At 37.9% G+C, this 15,730-nt stretch overlaps 1 protein-coding gene across 1 annotated transcript; it reads left to right on the top strand.

Annotated features, from left to right (window-relative positions):
- The first annotated feature begins 6,041 nt into the window (after nt 1-6,041).
- Nucleotides 6,042-11,109, top strand: LOC144703609 (auxin efflux carrier component 3a-like). Its single transcript, XM_078575812.1, has 6 exons — nt 6,042-6,672; nt 9,409-9,595; nt 10,097-10,182; nt 10,264-10,421; nt 10,486-10,562; nt 10,638-11,109. The coding sequence occupies exons 1-6, from the start codon at nt 6,072-6,074 to the stop codon at nt 10,702-10,704; spliced, it is 1,176 nt and encodes a 391-aa protein (XP_078431938.1). The 5' UTR covers nt 6,042-6,071; the 3' UTR covers nt 10,705-11,109.
- The last annotated feature ends 4,621 nt before the right edge of the window (nt 11,110-15,730 follow it).

Genomic DNA, 15,730 nt, shown 5'->3' with positions numbered 1-15,730 from the left:
ATTAGAGAAGGATGATTGAAATTACTACTTCGCTCTTTAGTGTCTGTGTGCTCGATTGGCATGGGCCTCTATGGGGCCTCTTTGGTGGGCTAGCTAGGCTTGTGCCGGGTGCCGCCCCTTGCTGACTAGGGGGGGGGGCTCGAGTGCCCTGCATTCACCCGCTTGCGGCTGGCTTAGCTGCTGTGCCCTAGCTCATCCTAGCTACTCACTTAAAACAACATTATTATTATTATTCTTTATATATATATGTATATATATATACCCTTTCTCCCTCCATCTCTCTCTTTTATATATTTCTTCAACTTTAACTCTTTCCTTGCAAAAGCATAGATTAACATACTAAAGGGAACATTACTTTCTTTAATACTAACATTGTTTTTAAATACATTTTTATTGATAAAAAGTTGAACTTGTAAAAATTACATTATAATGCATTGTTCTATCACTTTGTCCATTTAGTGCATGAGATGAGAATTCTTGTAAAGCTGAAGATAGTACGTGTAAAATGATCCCAAAATAACTTTAAAATGTGTATAATTTTATTCCATATTTTGGGTTTATCACTTACTGCTTTGATATGTGTTTATTATCACAACCGATAATGTTAATAATAATAGTACAATGGTTGCAACCTTACAAAGGTTATTACGGGATATTGTTCCCAAGTTAAACAAACAATATCATGCACCATGAATAGTCCATGTTTTAAACCTATTTATACAATAAGGCTTGAAGGGACTTGATATTTAAGTATGAAAAAATTATTTATTTATTTCATTACACTTTTTCAAGCTAATTTTTATGTCATATAGGGGGCCAAAACCCAAACGAGAAGGACTGCAAGCAACATGCAAGTGTATTTGAAGATACCATTCCAAAATAATCAAAAAAAATTGGGAGAAAAGCACATTATTATACAAGATGGTGAGTGAGTATATCAACACCACTAAAGTGAGATTTCCTATCATTAGAGAAGAACGGAAATCTCTAAAACCACTATAGATGAACACCAATATTTTTATAATATAATTGAGATAATCCAATGTACAAATCTGTTACCCCATCATTGGATACAAAATCAAAACACGTTTTGATTTTGTATCCAAAAAATTGGAAGCATCAATTGATGGTATATATAACCCTCTTCAAAATTCAATGAGAGTACCTATGAGCTTTGAAGCATAAAGGAGATAACATGATCTATCCCTTAAATTCCACAAATTTTAAGTGGTTTTAAACATAGAATTATTAAATGCATCAACTGATTCAATTGTATTATTTGAATTAAAAACATCATGTAATGGAAAAAATTCGCATTTTTACTTTCCTCTTCTTGAAAATATTCATTAGTTTTATTACTAATGAATATTTTCAAGTCCCATGCATGCATACATTTAAAAGAATTACATGGGATGATAATTAATGGTCTCAAGCATTCTATGTGATTGTTAGAAATATTTCTTTTGACTCTTGGGCCAAATTAGAGAAATTTTTGTCTTGGGTTGCAAAGGAAAAGTTAGAGGGGTGTGGACCATGTTGGGTTTTGGGTCATGAATGAAAGCTTGGAAATACTATTTTCCAAAAAGTAGAAGCTGATATCAATTCTAAATTTATCTATGAAGGTAATAAAATTAAATTACCTTGTGGAAAACTTGTTCCATTCTTGACATGCTCCTTGGGATATTGTCTTGAAGTTGTTCATGTGCCCGATCTCTTGATGTACTTATGAGATCAATGAACTGTTGGATCTCCTCTCCTTATTATCCAACTATTATCAAAGACCTAGTTGATCTTCTCACCATCTAGAAGCCCATGTGGAGTGAGCGGAGAATGAGAGAAAGAAGAAAAGGTGGGGAGTGCCCAGAACTGGCTGGCATGGTCACCTAAAATTGGTGGCCCTCCTTATATATACTTATTTGGAAATTCTCATAAAAGTCCTTATTAATAAAGTATATTTTTCAACATACTTTAATCTTATACCTGTGACCCCCTAGGCCCATATATCAATCTAGTTAATAAATTTAAAGATCCAATAATATTTATTGACAACCTTACTGACTAACTATATTAACATATAGAATCTAGTCTCTAGAGTTAACCCAATTGATAGAAGATATACTATAATCCTTCATCGTTTAACATCATTAGTTGATATATATAATCCTTCATATGAGCAAGACTCTCGAAGGGCTTAGATTGTGGTTAGTTGTCAACCTAGTCTATCATTCAGGTAGTATTGATGAATAATGGGGATCATTGGAGAAAACCTTATTCAATATCCCTAATATGCTTGCCAGGGTTTGATACATGTTCTTCCTCAATTCAACCTCCTCTGATACCAAGGGCAAACAATCCCCTCTTGACCACTCAATTACCTTTGTCTATTTCTTGCTATGTTTGAGGAAATACATGCTTGAATCCCATGGTTAGGGACTCTTACATCTTACTCAAAATATGGTTGTCCATACACAAGAATTCCTTGCTGCCTCAAGTCTATGGATTACTTACACCATTATGAAATGAACCAACCTTATTCATGCTTAGGTATAATATCATTAAGGGATTCATATGGATCACTTAAGTGAACTCTTTTCTTAAAAAACACCTGCCATATGATGAATTATCTGGATATAATATCACCGTCTGATCCCGGTTACAAGATAAGTATGGCTGATCCTATAGCCGTTAGTGTGGAGACATGATGGTCATATAACAAGTGTTCTTTAGATAGTGCTATTGTGTTTCTCTCTACCTACTGATTTTCTACTGCTATCTCTCGATAGTCCATTTTTTCTATATTAACCTTAAATATTATATTTAGTTTCTAAACCTAGTAGTTTGAAAAATCCATTTTTCACTCTTCTGACTTCTCATTCCGTTTTTCCTTTGTTCAAATTTTGTCGAACTATGCTAAAATTCTTAACTAATATTCTTGGATCCCATTCTAAATCATTTTCTAGACTCGGAAAAAGCCTAAGTCCCTCTAGAATTGTGTGCATCTTATAAGGAACATCTTGATCTGGACGCCCATGACTGCACAACAATGCTTGACTTCCTTGCTTGTAGCTGCTGATATCAAGAAATCTAATGTGTGTATTTTTAACATTTAAAACTTAAATAAAACACTAATTAAATATAAAATCATTTTATTAATTCTCATTTTTTTACCTTAAAATAAACCCTAAAAAATTATTTATCATATCAATTTTTTTAATATAGGTCTTAAAAGTTATAACAATGATAAACTATATTTATCCTCTCTTATATTATATAAAATATGGATATATTAGTTACTAAATTTTTGTTGGAATAGAAATGCCAGAAAATTACATAGAATTTTTTTAAATATAATAAATATTAAATAATAATGTTGACTTATTAAATTATTTATTTCATTTCCAAGCTTGGAAAATTTCTGAAATTGAATTCAGGCTCCTAATGGCTTGACCCCTCCCCTTAGTTGCCCTATATCATTTATCGAGTATTAAGTGGAAGGGACCAGTATTTATATCATTTGTTTAGTCTTAATTGAGACAAAGACATAATACCCCTAAATTTAAAGGTATCAAAGGTAAGTTAAAGTATATGTGTTAACATCAAGGCAAATCTTTTACAGGATGAGGTTCATAAAAAATGATGCATGCACCTTATATTGGGACAATTTTGGACCCAAAAATGAAGTTCAGATTAATTCATAGGTGCAATAATATTTCTATCATTCAATGTGTACTTTGGCTTGTTGAAAGTAAACCTACTTTGTTTACTTGAAAGAATCATTCAAATTGTTGAAGATTGGCCTGTTGCAAGCGCAATACGATGGATTGGATGATTGCATCGATGGATTGGAGAAAACATACACGACAATGGTACTGATATGTATCAAGATGGAGTAGATGGTTATCTAAGTGAACCTTAAATTGCTTTAAAACAACTCATTTGAATGGTGACATCATATTTGGTGTATACAAATCCATGTCTTCTGATATTCTTAAAGTATTTCCTATCAATCAAAGCATATTTTCTCCACATGGTGATGAATTTATGATATTTACAATAGGGAGTTAATCTGCAGAAACAATATCGATTATAATGACCATGAAATATTGGGCTTGTGATGAGCATGTGGATTCTGAAGTAGACGAAGTTGAAATAGATGATATGGCATATGAACTCAAATTAATATATTTTTTTCAGGTGGCATTATCATCTTTTAAGTTTTATTTTTCATTCAGATGCCTCTTACTCATTATACATTTGTATGCGAAGTACTTGTTGAGAGGATTGAATAATAAATTATACTAACGCACATTGGGGGCGCTTAGTTGCCACCTAGAGGTGCCAAGGCAAGGCAAGACAGGATGAAGCAAAGATGAGGGGACACATGTATCAGCGTGCCTTTCGACGAAAGCTTCATGTAGTTAAGGGTTCTAGATCCTATTTTACAATAGTTCTTTCTTTCACTAAGCTTTGATATAGATAGGTCATGCCAAAATTTTCTTTGTTTTTAGTGGATCCATAACAAAAATGGTATATTAACCTACTTAAATTGAGTTATATCTCTTTTCATTATTCTTTTTGACCTAAATCTTGACTTTGATTTTTGAACTTAAAATTTATTTTTGTCTGATACTTCAGACTGAAATTAGAGGTTTTACTTGTGCAAAACTGGCCATTGACTGATCTAAGACTGTATTGAAGTTTAGGCATAGGTATAGGTTTTTGCCAAATGTAATGACGAGACTGAGATTGTCTTTCCCAACCAATAATCATGCTTATCACATATGGTCTCAACTGACGAAGAATATCTTATTGTGCTATCAGCTTGAAGGAATTTATCAAATCTTATACACAAGCTCATTCATACAATGTTATCTGGAAGTTGTATCCAAGTCCTGATTCACAATTGAATAAAATTGAACATTGATTTCTAATTTCAATAAGACTAATTGGGTCATTTCTAAAATAAAAATAGTTTCATATTGTTCTTCCGGATAACCTTTCCTCCTGAAGTCGCTTTCGCTCCCGCTCCTAAAGTAGTCCGTTGCTTCTACTCCCCTATGCTTCTGCGCCTTAATTTGAATGCTCATGGCAGAGGATATGAACCTTGCAATCGGACCCTTTTCTGGAATATGATTATTGGTTGATGAATGCAGGGAAAGGAAACCGCCAAACTTTGAAAAGAGCAACTCAATAATGGGTGCTCTTTTCGTTGACCAAACCATACGAACCCAAATTTATCCCCTTGAAGTCCAGAAAAAAACGTTTAAAAATTCAGGTCTCCGCCGCTAAAATTGCCAACACCTTGCATTCTTCATTGACATAAGAAAAGAAAAACAAATCTCAGCAATAATAGCAAACCGGTGAACCCCATCAATATCAGAAATCTTATCTAGAGATCCCAATCGTGGTTTCAACATATCTAAATCAGAAAAATAAAACCAACCTTCGTCACCCAGCACTCTATAATAAGAGTCAAACCCGGCAGACCGTCTCAAGATCTAACCCTCAGGTTACAGATTTCAAAGGCGATTAACATATAATATAAAGGTCGCAAAACGATAACTCAATAATGGGTGCTCTTTTCGTTGACCAAACCATACGAACCCAAATTTATCCCCTTGAAGTCCGGAAAAAAACGTTTAAAAATTCAGGTCTCCGCCGCTAAAATTGCCAACAACTTGCATTCTTCATTGACATAAGAAAAGAAAAACAAATCTCAGCAATAATAGCAAACCGGTGAACCCCATCAATATCAGAAATCTTATCTAGTGATCCCAATCGTGGTTTCATCATATCTAAATCAGAAAAATAAAATCAACCCTCGTCACCCAGCACTCTATAATAAGAGTCAAACCCGGCAGACCGTCTCAAGATCTAACCCCCAGGTTACAGATTTCAAAGGCGATTAACATATAATATAAAGGTCGCAAAACGATAACTATCTGTCTGTCCTTCTCTCTCTCTCTCTCTCCTATCAAAAATCCGCGGGCATAAATCGGCCAAGTTCCTACGTGAAGAAAGAGTACAAGACTTGGGCCCATGCAAGCCGTCTGATATTCTGCAAAGACGAGATGATAACTTGGGCGGAGTTCTACGACGTGATGGTAGCGATGGTGCCGCTGTACGTGGCGATGATCTTAGCCTACGGCTCAGTGCGATGGTGGGCAATCTTCTCTCCTGAACAGTGCGCAGGCATAAACCGCTTCGTCGCTGTGTTCGCCGTGCCTTTACTCTGCTTCCACTTCATCGCCTCCAACGACCCTTACAAGATGAACTTCCGCTTCGTCGCGGCCGACTCGCTTCAAAAGATCGTCGTTCTCTTCGCCGCGGGGATGGCTTACGCGCGCGGAGGCGTGGCCCTCGACTGGGCGATCTCCGCCTTCTCGCTCGCCACCCTCGCCAACACGCTGGTGATAGGCGTGCCTCTGCTCTCCGCCATGTACGGGGATTCTTCTTCTAGCCTCATGGTTCAGGTTGTCGTTCTACAGTGCGTTGTCTGGCACCCGCTTCTCCTCTTCTGCTACGAGTACAGGGCCGCCCAGGCTCTTCTTCTGGCTCGGTTGCCCGGGGTCTCAAGGGTTGCTCCTGGGGAAGAAGAGATCTCCATAGATTTGTCTCTCAACTCCGTCGCCCGTGCCAAGGAGATCAGCTTGGACATCCCCTCCCCCAGAGGTACCCATTTTGCGGCTTTCCCTTCTCTCTATCCCTCTGTCTAATCTGATCTTCTGGTTGATGTTGACGTTAACGTTGACATTGAAACTGATGATGACGACGGTGAAATTTATGTTGATGTTGATGGTTCGGTGGAATCTGGAGGTGAGAACAATGCTCGGATTGAGCAGGGGAAGTCTCTTTGGAATGCTTAGGATTGCTTGGAGGTTAAGGAGAGAGGTAGGGCTAGGCCATTAGCAGAATAATAGGATCTGCATTAAAGGCTATAGCTATTAGAAAGGGGCGTGGCCAATTCAGAATTACAGAGACTGGGTGCAGCTTGCACCTGTTTGGTTGAGGTGCTTCAGTGCCTTGAGGCCTGTAGCCCCCCAGCACGTCTATGGGCAGCGCCGCTACAAGTGTGGCCTTAGCCGGGGCGCTATGCCCCCGTGGGCCATGGCCCTTGGCGCAACCCCCCGTCGGTTGTACCACATGCCCGGACATTCACCCATATCACCATATCACCCTTGTGCTCGGTGGTCAACCTTGATGCTCCACTCTCCTCCAACAATTTCACTGACACCTCTACAGCTTTGGGCCACACTAGCACTGTCGTGCTCGACACCCCAAGCCTTGGCACATGCACATTACTACACTATCCACAAGGACACGCCCAACAACCCACAACTGTCTGAGCGCTCCATGTGCCCATGCCTTAATCTCTTGGGGAGATATGGCTTTGCCCCAGCGCAGGGAATAACCATGGACCGTGGCACATGTATTGGTGACCTGCGGTGCAGCCTGCGTGGGACCAGCATCGCCCATGCGCGCGTCCTTGGCAGCCAACACACATAGCGCATGTAGCCTGCGCGTGTGGCCTACTCTGATCCGCCACACATGTGCACTTGGAAGCACGAGCACCATGTGGACATTGGCATCAAAGATCATGGACAAGCATCACCACTTGTGATGCGTGTGGTGTCCACGTGATTAACTCGGCTTCATATCCGGAGTCCAAGTATGTGGATGAAAGAAATCTGATATCTAACTTGGTCAAAAACTTGACTTAAGCGGAAGCGTTCTATGATTCTCTTATGAGTTCTAGGGGTTTGAAACTTTTTCTTGAACCTCAAACTCAACTGGATTACAATCATCTATTCATAGTATGATTCTATGAAACACATTTCCATCATAAAGCAAATAAATAACATACCATTGCCATTGGTAATGATGAAATGGTTGAAGTTGATCCAAGAAGCTTTCCTCTTGAAGAAGATGATGGACTTTTGAGCCTCCCTTGTGTTTGGCCTCTACCGGTATCCACACGATCTTCCCTTGGAGGTGAGTTCACTGGTGCTCTCACAGTTCCTTCTCTTTGACCCCTCCTTGTTCTCCTTTGCATGCTCTTTGGAATTCTTCCAATTCCAAGTGAGTAGGAGAGGAAGGGGATGAGAAAAGATGAGAGAGAGAACCAAATTCGACCTGGAGTTGGTTGCTTGTGCCCAGGGCCCACATTTCCTTAAATAGGGCTCTCCACATGTCCTTTGGCATTAATTTCCATTATGCCATCAATTAATTATAACTTCACCTCATAAGATCTTATGTGTGTGACCCTATAGGTTCACTTATCATTCTAGTTTAATGACTCTAATAGTTGATGATCATCCAATCAACTTTACCAGTCAATTAAATTCATAACTCACTTATAATTTAATTGACCTTGACCAATTTAACCTAATTGGTTAGTTGAGTCTCCTGCCATGCCATAAGGACAAGCTTCACTTGCATTGGCCTAGAAGACAAATGAATTTCATCCATGCATTTTGCTTCATGAAAACCTTTCTGTTATCAATACCATATCAATATAGTCCTTCATTCATTAATGATCTCATGATTGATATCTGGGATATGGTGGTTCAGTCAAATCCCAATCATATGAATCAATTTTAATATGATTGCATAAGAGATCTCCAATGAATCACATCATTGGAATCTCCTTTATTACTCTGGCCAGAGATTCACTGCAATCTATTAGTGAGACCATAACTTCTATTCATCGAAGTTGAATGATTCCTAATCGGCTATTCAATTACCTCCATGATACTCTAGAAGTGCCCAATCATATTTATACCGGGCCTCTAAATAGAAGCCTTTGTCAACATGATCAAAGCACAACTTTCGTACCACAAGATATCTTTGATACCTTAGGTCAAAGGACCATTGATACTATGACAACATGAATCTTCCTGGTTGACTTAGATGTTTAACCATCCAGGTGATTCATACGGATCAATACAGTGAAATTCTTCTTACCAAGAAGCACCTGACATCCATCATTAGTGTCATCACACAAATGGCTATTGGGAACGGCCATTATCATCATCCAAGTGATCATGAAAGATGTCACCACTCTTTCCGGAATATCTAGTGTCCCTTACTAGACTTCCTTCGAATGGGATTGTTTAGGTTAATGTCCTTTGAGTCTAGTGATCCCTAAATTATGAACTCTTCATAATTCACTCAAACATATGGACATTACCTGGGACTTCATTAATCATATATGTACAATATAGAAATAATGAAAACAAGAGTCTCGATAGAATTAACTATAAACTCAAGAATGTACTTTGATTGGCTCTTTAGGCCACCAATTCTTATAGTGGACACACCCTACACAGTTAACATGCAGGCCTTTGTGTATGAATGACACCTAGTTTGGGGCCTTACACCAGGTCTAAGATTTTTTTTTGTATATAGGGGAGGTGGGAGGAGGAGAGGAAGGATGTAGCTCGCCGAGGACAACTGCCACGGGTAGCTTGCAGCAGAAGCCGTCGGCGATGGTGATGACAAAGATGATACTGATCATGGTGTGGAGGAAACTCATTCGGAACCCCAACACCCATTCGAGCCTAGCTGGCTTAGTATGGTCGCTTATCGCATTCAGGTAAGGTTTGGATGATTATGTGAGTTCACTTTATAGACTAATTGAGCAGAGTTTAAGGATGGAACATAAATGAAGCTGTTCAGGGGTTTTGTAGCAAGATCAAGACGGATGGCTGATGACGGATTGGGTTCCCATACGTTCAATTTTTCCATCAAACTTATTATTATAGTATACTATAAAATCTTCCCTTTGTCCATTCTGTGATATGTCCCATCCAACCCTGATGGAGGGGGATCACACTGGGATACCCTTTACTAATCCGTCATAGAAATTGTCGTTTTGATCTGTTCCCATCCAAGCTGGATGGGATGGACGACGTAATGGATGGAAGATGATTATAAAATAAACTACCTGAGCATAGAGTAAAGGAACTCATGATTGATTGGATTCTATATCCTGTTTCATTCGTGGCATGTCTACTATGAAGGAATTTGCTTTGTTACATTGTCTTCATCCCTGTACAATGCTTCAATTTCCTTTCTGGTTGATTTGGCGATGCAGGTGGCATTTTGGAATGCCCAGAATAGTGGATAAGTCCATCTCTATCCTCTCCAACGCAACACTGGGAATGGCCATGTTTAGTCTTGGTGGGTTCAAAGCTTCTCCTTTTCCACTACATCTTCTTTTATGATAACAACTTCTTTCATGTGGTGTGGTGTAATCTACAGGGCTGTTCACAGCATTGCAGCCGAAGATATTAGCCTGTGGTAGATCAGCAGCGATCTTTACAATGGTGATGAGATTCATCACCGGGCCGGCATTGATCGCAGCAATGGCATTCGCTCTTGGTCTGAGGGGGAATATCCTCCGTATTGCAATAGTACAGGTAAGACGATGATGGTGCTTGTTCTTATACTTAGTCTGATCTCTAATCATCGCGTTGTTGTCAGGCGGCACTGCCACAAGGAATTGTCACCTTCGTCTTTGCTAAAGATTATGACGTCCTCCCCGCTGTTCTCAGCACAGGGTAAGATGAAGAAGAATTCAAAGAAGAGGGTTTTGAAGTAGGTGAGTGTTAATTTAATGGCCAATTCATATGCAGGGTGATCTTTGGGATGCTGATAGCACTGCCCATTACGCTCCTTTATTATATTATTCTAGGGCTGTGAGATATTTGTAGAATGAATGTTATGCAAGCAACTGGCACCTGAGGAGAGGAATTCCAGACGTATTGTTAATTAAAGGATACCATGCTGAGGCAAGTCCAAGCTTGGTTCAAGATTGAGCTTGGATCAAATCCTGTGAATATGAGCAGTTACTAGTGGTTTCATAAGAAAAGCTGCAAGTTGATCACGACTTGGAATGAGTGAGACCTCCTGGTTTTGAATACACATTCTCAAACAAAATGATATTCAATTCTTTGTGTTTTAGTGAGATATGTTGTCCCTAAGTTGTTATTGTATAGGAGATGATTATGTAAGTATATGGAATTCTTTAAGGAGAGATGTCACCCATAAGAGTTCTGTCATGAGATTTGCCGCTGCTTTTAACTCAGCTCCTGTGCTGGAGTGGCATTTGATTGTTTGCAGAATTTGTGGGATTCCCAAGGAATCAGGTAGGATCCACATAAGATGACACAGCCACTTCTTGAATTTTGATCACTAAAATATTATACTGAAGTTGTTATCTCGAGCTACTATAGAAAAATAAAACTTTAGTTGAATATGGATACGATGTTTATGAGCAGTCTATGACATGGTTGGGAGTCATGCATGTATAGTGATGGTTTATACACTATATAGGTTATGTAGGGCTTAGTAATTGTAAAATACTGTAGGCTTTAGTTGCATCATACTTAATTTTCCCAACTGAGTCTCCAATTGTGATCGATGCTAAATGATACACATTAGTCATGGGTCCTTATTGGGCCATCTACACCAGAATTTTATAACATATTGGGTTTGAGCCAAGAAAATACCTAAGTTTTGACAATGAAGATGAATGCCAAGAAAGTATGTCCCAGGCCAAAATGTCGAATTGCAAATGCAGTACCAAGGGGCATATTAACTTTTTATACACCCCAAGGATCTGACCCACTCAAGAGAATTCCATTGATCTAAAAAAGATGATAAAACTGAAATTAGGGTTAGTTATGTCGTTTGATGTCCACAAAAATATTTGCCATTTTCCTTATAAACATAAAGGACTAATAGTCAGATTCATATGGAACAAGTATTAAAAACAAGAAATTTAAGCTTAATTTCTTTTTTATATTTATATACATGTTTGCTAAGAATTAAATTAAATTTAATGAAATAAAACAAGTGAAAGTTAATTTAACCAAATTCTTGGAAGGTGAGAAAATATTAATCTTATTTTACCAAATTAAACCAAATTCTGTATTTTTTTAAAGTTTTGAGTGAATTTGAAGTGTGAAATAATAATGAATTCAAATTAAATTACCTTAACCAACAATTCTGTGCAGTATGAAAGGGAGTCATTGTTAGCGACTACGATGTTGGTAAGTGGATCAAAGTGATTTTATCATCATAAATTGTGGTGAAGATAATGGGAAACACATGGCGACGTGTACCTAGGGGGGCAAGTGATGCAGATTTACTGTCGTTGGAGGCGATGGAGATTGAGGTGGATATGTATTGATGAGTGGCTGAGTCGATGACGGAATGTGTGATGGCGAAAGCCTAGATGTTGTAGAGAATGATAAGTTAGGAAAAATGACAAAGACAGGAATCTAAAACAGATGAAAATTGCACTAACCTGATTGAAAATTTCACTAGCCTAGCGAGCTAAGAATGATTATTTTTCTCTTTGCGAATCTTTCTCAGATATTCGGTCCTCCAATCGTTCACTCAAAAAATTCAGAATGAAACAAAAAAAATTTGAAGAATAAAATCACTTTGTTATAAGATTGTTTCAATTAAGATCACCATGAAACATTAGAGATGTCCAATTGTTACGTATCCAACTGTTGAGTCAATGCTAGAGCTGCAAGTATACAAGGGTCGTCATTTTTAAAATGGGGCTGAATGTTTCTTAATAGTCAAAAGTGGGACTTTGACTAAAAAATTGAGGAACAAGATGTGCTTTACATTGATTAAGGTGCCATCACCATGAAGTTTTGTATGGAAAATCCACGTTTAGCCAATATGTTTGGTTCTACTTATTGGGACGAGACCTCACATGTGATTGTTAAAAAGGACATTGTACTCTTCATTCATGGGTTGGTGCTAGAGAAATTGCTAAAGAGCTTGAGAGATAAAGACATGTTCTAGTGTAATGGTCAATAAGGAAAGAGAAAATTTGGTTGAGAGACCATTTTTGGTCAGTGTATAAGTCATATTTGTCGAAGCATTTGGGAGTGTTGTGTTCTAGAGGCCTTGATTTAGATGAACTTGGAGTGATCCACAATGAAGACTTTATCAAATCATAGTGGCACTAACGTAATCATGAAAAAAATCACCTCGACACAGATCACATTGATGATTCATTCGATCATTGATTGAGTTACGTGGAGCTGCTCATATGTTCAGCCTCTAGAAGTATCCCCTCACTCCTCGGCATGTCGAATCTCCTCCTTCACATTGAATCTTCTCTGATCCTATCCGGAATGGAGAGGAGCCATTGGGAGAAGGGAGAAGGGAGAAGAAGGGGAATGCCCCAAAAAAATTCTGGCTTCGGTGAATATTTTTCAAGGCCTTCCCCTATTTATACTAAGTGGGTATTTTTTCATAAAAACCCCCAACTTAAGTATATCTTTCGATATCCAAAAGACCATTTGGGTGCGACCATGTAGGCTCATGTATCAGTCTCATTAATAACTCTAGTGGCCCAATAACCTTTATTGGGCTTCCAAATTAATTAACTATAGCATCATATAGATTAATTAATGATGTCGAATCGATTTAACCCAATCACTAAATTGAGTCTCCAACCAGTGGGGTGCCAAGCTACACCTCATGCTCTAGATGATACAAATGAGTGTGTGTCGACTCACTCATAGAACCTCTTCATTATTAGTTATATGTATGTATAGTCCGTGATCCACTTAACTCTCCTTGGGTGACTTAGAGTATGGTCAACTTTCAAACCGTAATCGATCATCTGACTTAGTACTAATGCGTTCAAAAATCATCGAAGAACTCTTCTTTGATATTTTACTACCTTAGTTGAGGACTTCATCGCATCATCTTTCTTGAGCTGTCTTCTCTAATACCAAGGGTGGATGATACCATATTGACAACTCAATAATCTTCATTAACTTCTTGATGCACCTAAACTAAGCGTTTAGAATCCCATGATTAGGGTCTCGTAGGTCATAGTCAAAGTACAGCTATCCGTCTACAAGACACCTTTGGTGTCTCAAGTCTACGGACCACTTACAGAACTGTCATGTGAATCAACCTGATTGATAGTTTGGTATAATACCATACAAGGATTTGTACGTATCAATTCAATAAACTTTTTATACTAAAGAGCATCCACTATCTATCCTTGTGTCTCCACATTAATAGCTACGGGATTGGCCATACTCATCATATAAGGATGGGTAGTGTTACTCGATCTGAATACTTCAATGTCTTTCTTGAGTATCCTTCTAATATAAATATTTAGAACACATGGATAAAGGCTACTAATCTCCATATTACAATCTCATCATAATTTTCTAAGTCCGATCATGTATTACTGGACTTCATTATAAGCGTCAAATGTGCACTATAATGAGTCAGTTATATTAATGAACATAAAACGAGATATGGAATATGTGATTAGCTTGTCATCTACATATATTTATATTAGGGAGGAGTTGAGATTAGGGTTAGGGATGAATTAAATTATGACATAGTTATGATGGAGAGAAGGTCAGTCGGTGGAGAGAAGGTATGATTAATATGTGGGATAGAGGAATGATGAAGTGGAAGGTTCATATTAAGATGCTATAGGGGGTCTTAGAATGTTGAATGAAGATGTGTTTTATGGCCAGAAAGTCAATCCATGTCTCATATGTTCATTGATACAATCTCTTTTCATGAATACACTCAATGGGTAAATGATTTATGATGAGATCATAATATGGAGATCAATAGTCATTAAAATATTCTATCTTCCATTCCATGATCTTGATCTGGATGAAAAAAATGATTCCTTGCATGGGAATAATTAAAATAGAATCAAAACATCATCTACACAATAATCAATCGAATCATGTGGGTGTGAATCACATTCATGATTTCTTGAATCCTCTAGTGAAACATGTTGAGCTACTCATGCGTGCGACCTCTAGATGTATCAATGCAATCCTTCGCATATCAAATCTCCTCTTTTCCCTTGACGAGCTCTATTCACAATTTATCATCATCATTCCACCATCTTGGTCGCATCATAAATGGAGAGGAGATATTGGGAGAAGAGAGAAGAGCCTTGAAAAACTCTGGCTTTGGTGAATTTCATTCAAGGCCTTTCCCGATTTAGAATAAGCAGGTATTTTGCCTAAACACTCCAAAATTTAGATATATCTTCAGACGTCCAAATAAATATTTACGTGTGGTCCTGTAGGTCCATGTATTAGTCTAGATAATGAATCTTGTGACCCAAAAAGCTTTATTGTCCATCCAATTTAATTAACTATATTATTATATAGATTATTTAAGGATTGATCAATTTGACCCAATATATAGGTTGAGTCTCCAGCCCCTAAGGTGCCAAGCTACACTTTGTGCTGTGGGAGATACAAAGGTGTGTCGGTATCGACTCAGTCATAGAACCTATCTATCATCGGTTATCGTGTATGTGTAGTCCTCCCTCCACTTGATGCTCTTAATATGACTTAGGTATGGTCAATTGTTAAACCCTAATTGGTCATCAAGGTTAGCATTGATGTGATCAAGAATAATGTGAGAAATCTACTATGATATTCCGCAGCCTGCCCTAGGGGATTCATTACATTTTCTTCCTTGTACTATCTCCTCTTATACCAAGGTTCGATGATCTCATCTTGACCACTCAATCATCTTATCAACTTATTGATGCACTCGAAGAAAGAATGTTTATATTCTATTGAATAGTTAGGACACATTTTTAAAGGCTAGTGATCTTGATATTAAGATCTCATTATAATTCTCTAATTCTGATCATGTATTCATAAACTTCATTATAAATATCACACATGAATACATT

This window comes from Wolffia australiana, chromosome 5, assembly GCF_029677425.1.
Source record: "Wolffia australiana isolate 7733 chromosome 5, ASM2967742v1".
Lineage (NCBI taxonomy): Eukaryota > Viridiplantae > Streptophyta > Magnoliopsida > Alismatales > Araceae > Wolffia > Wolffia australiana.
The sequence above is the reverse complement of the archived record's forward strand: the minus strand, read 5'-3'. Positions and strand labels throughout refer to the sequence as shown.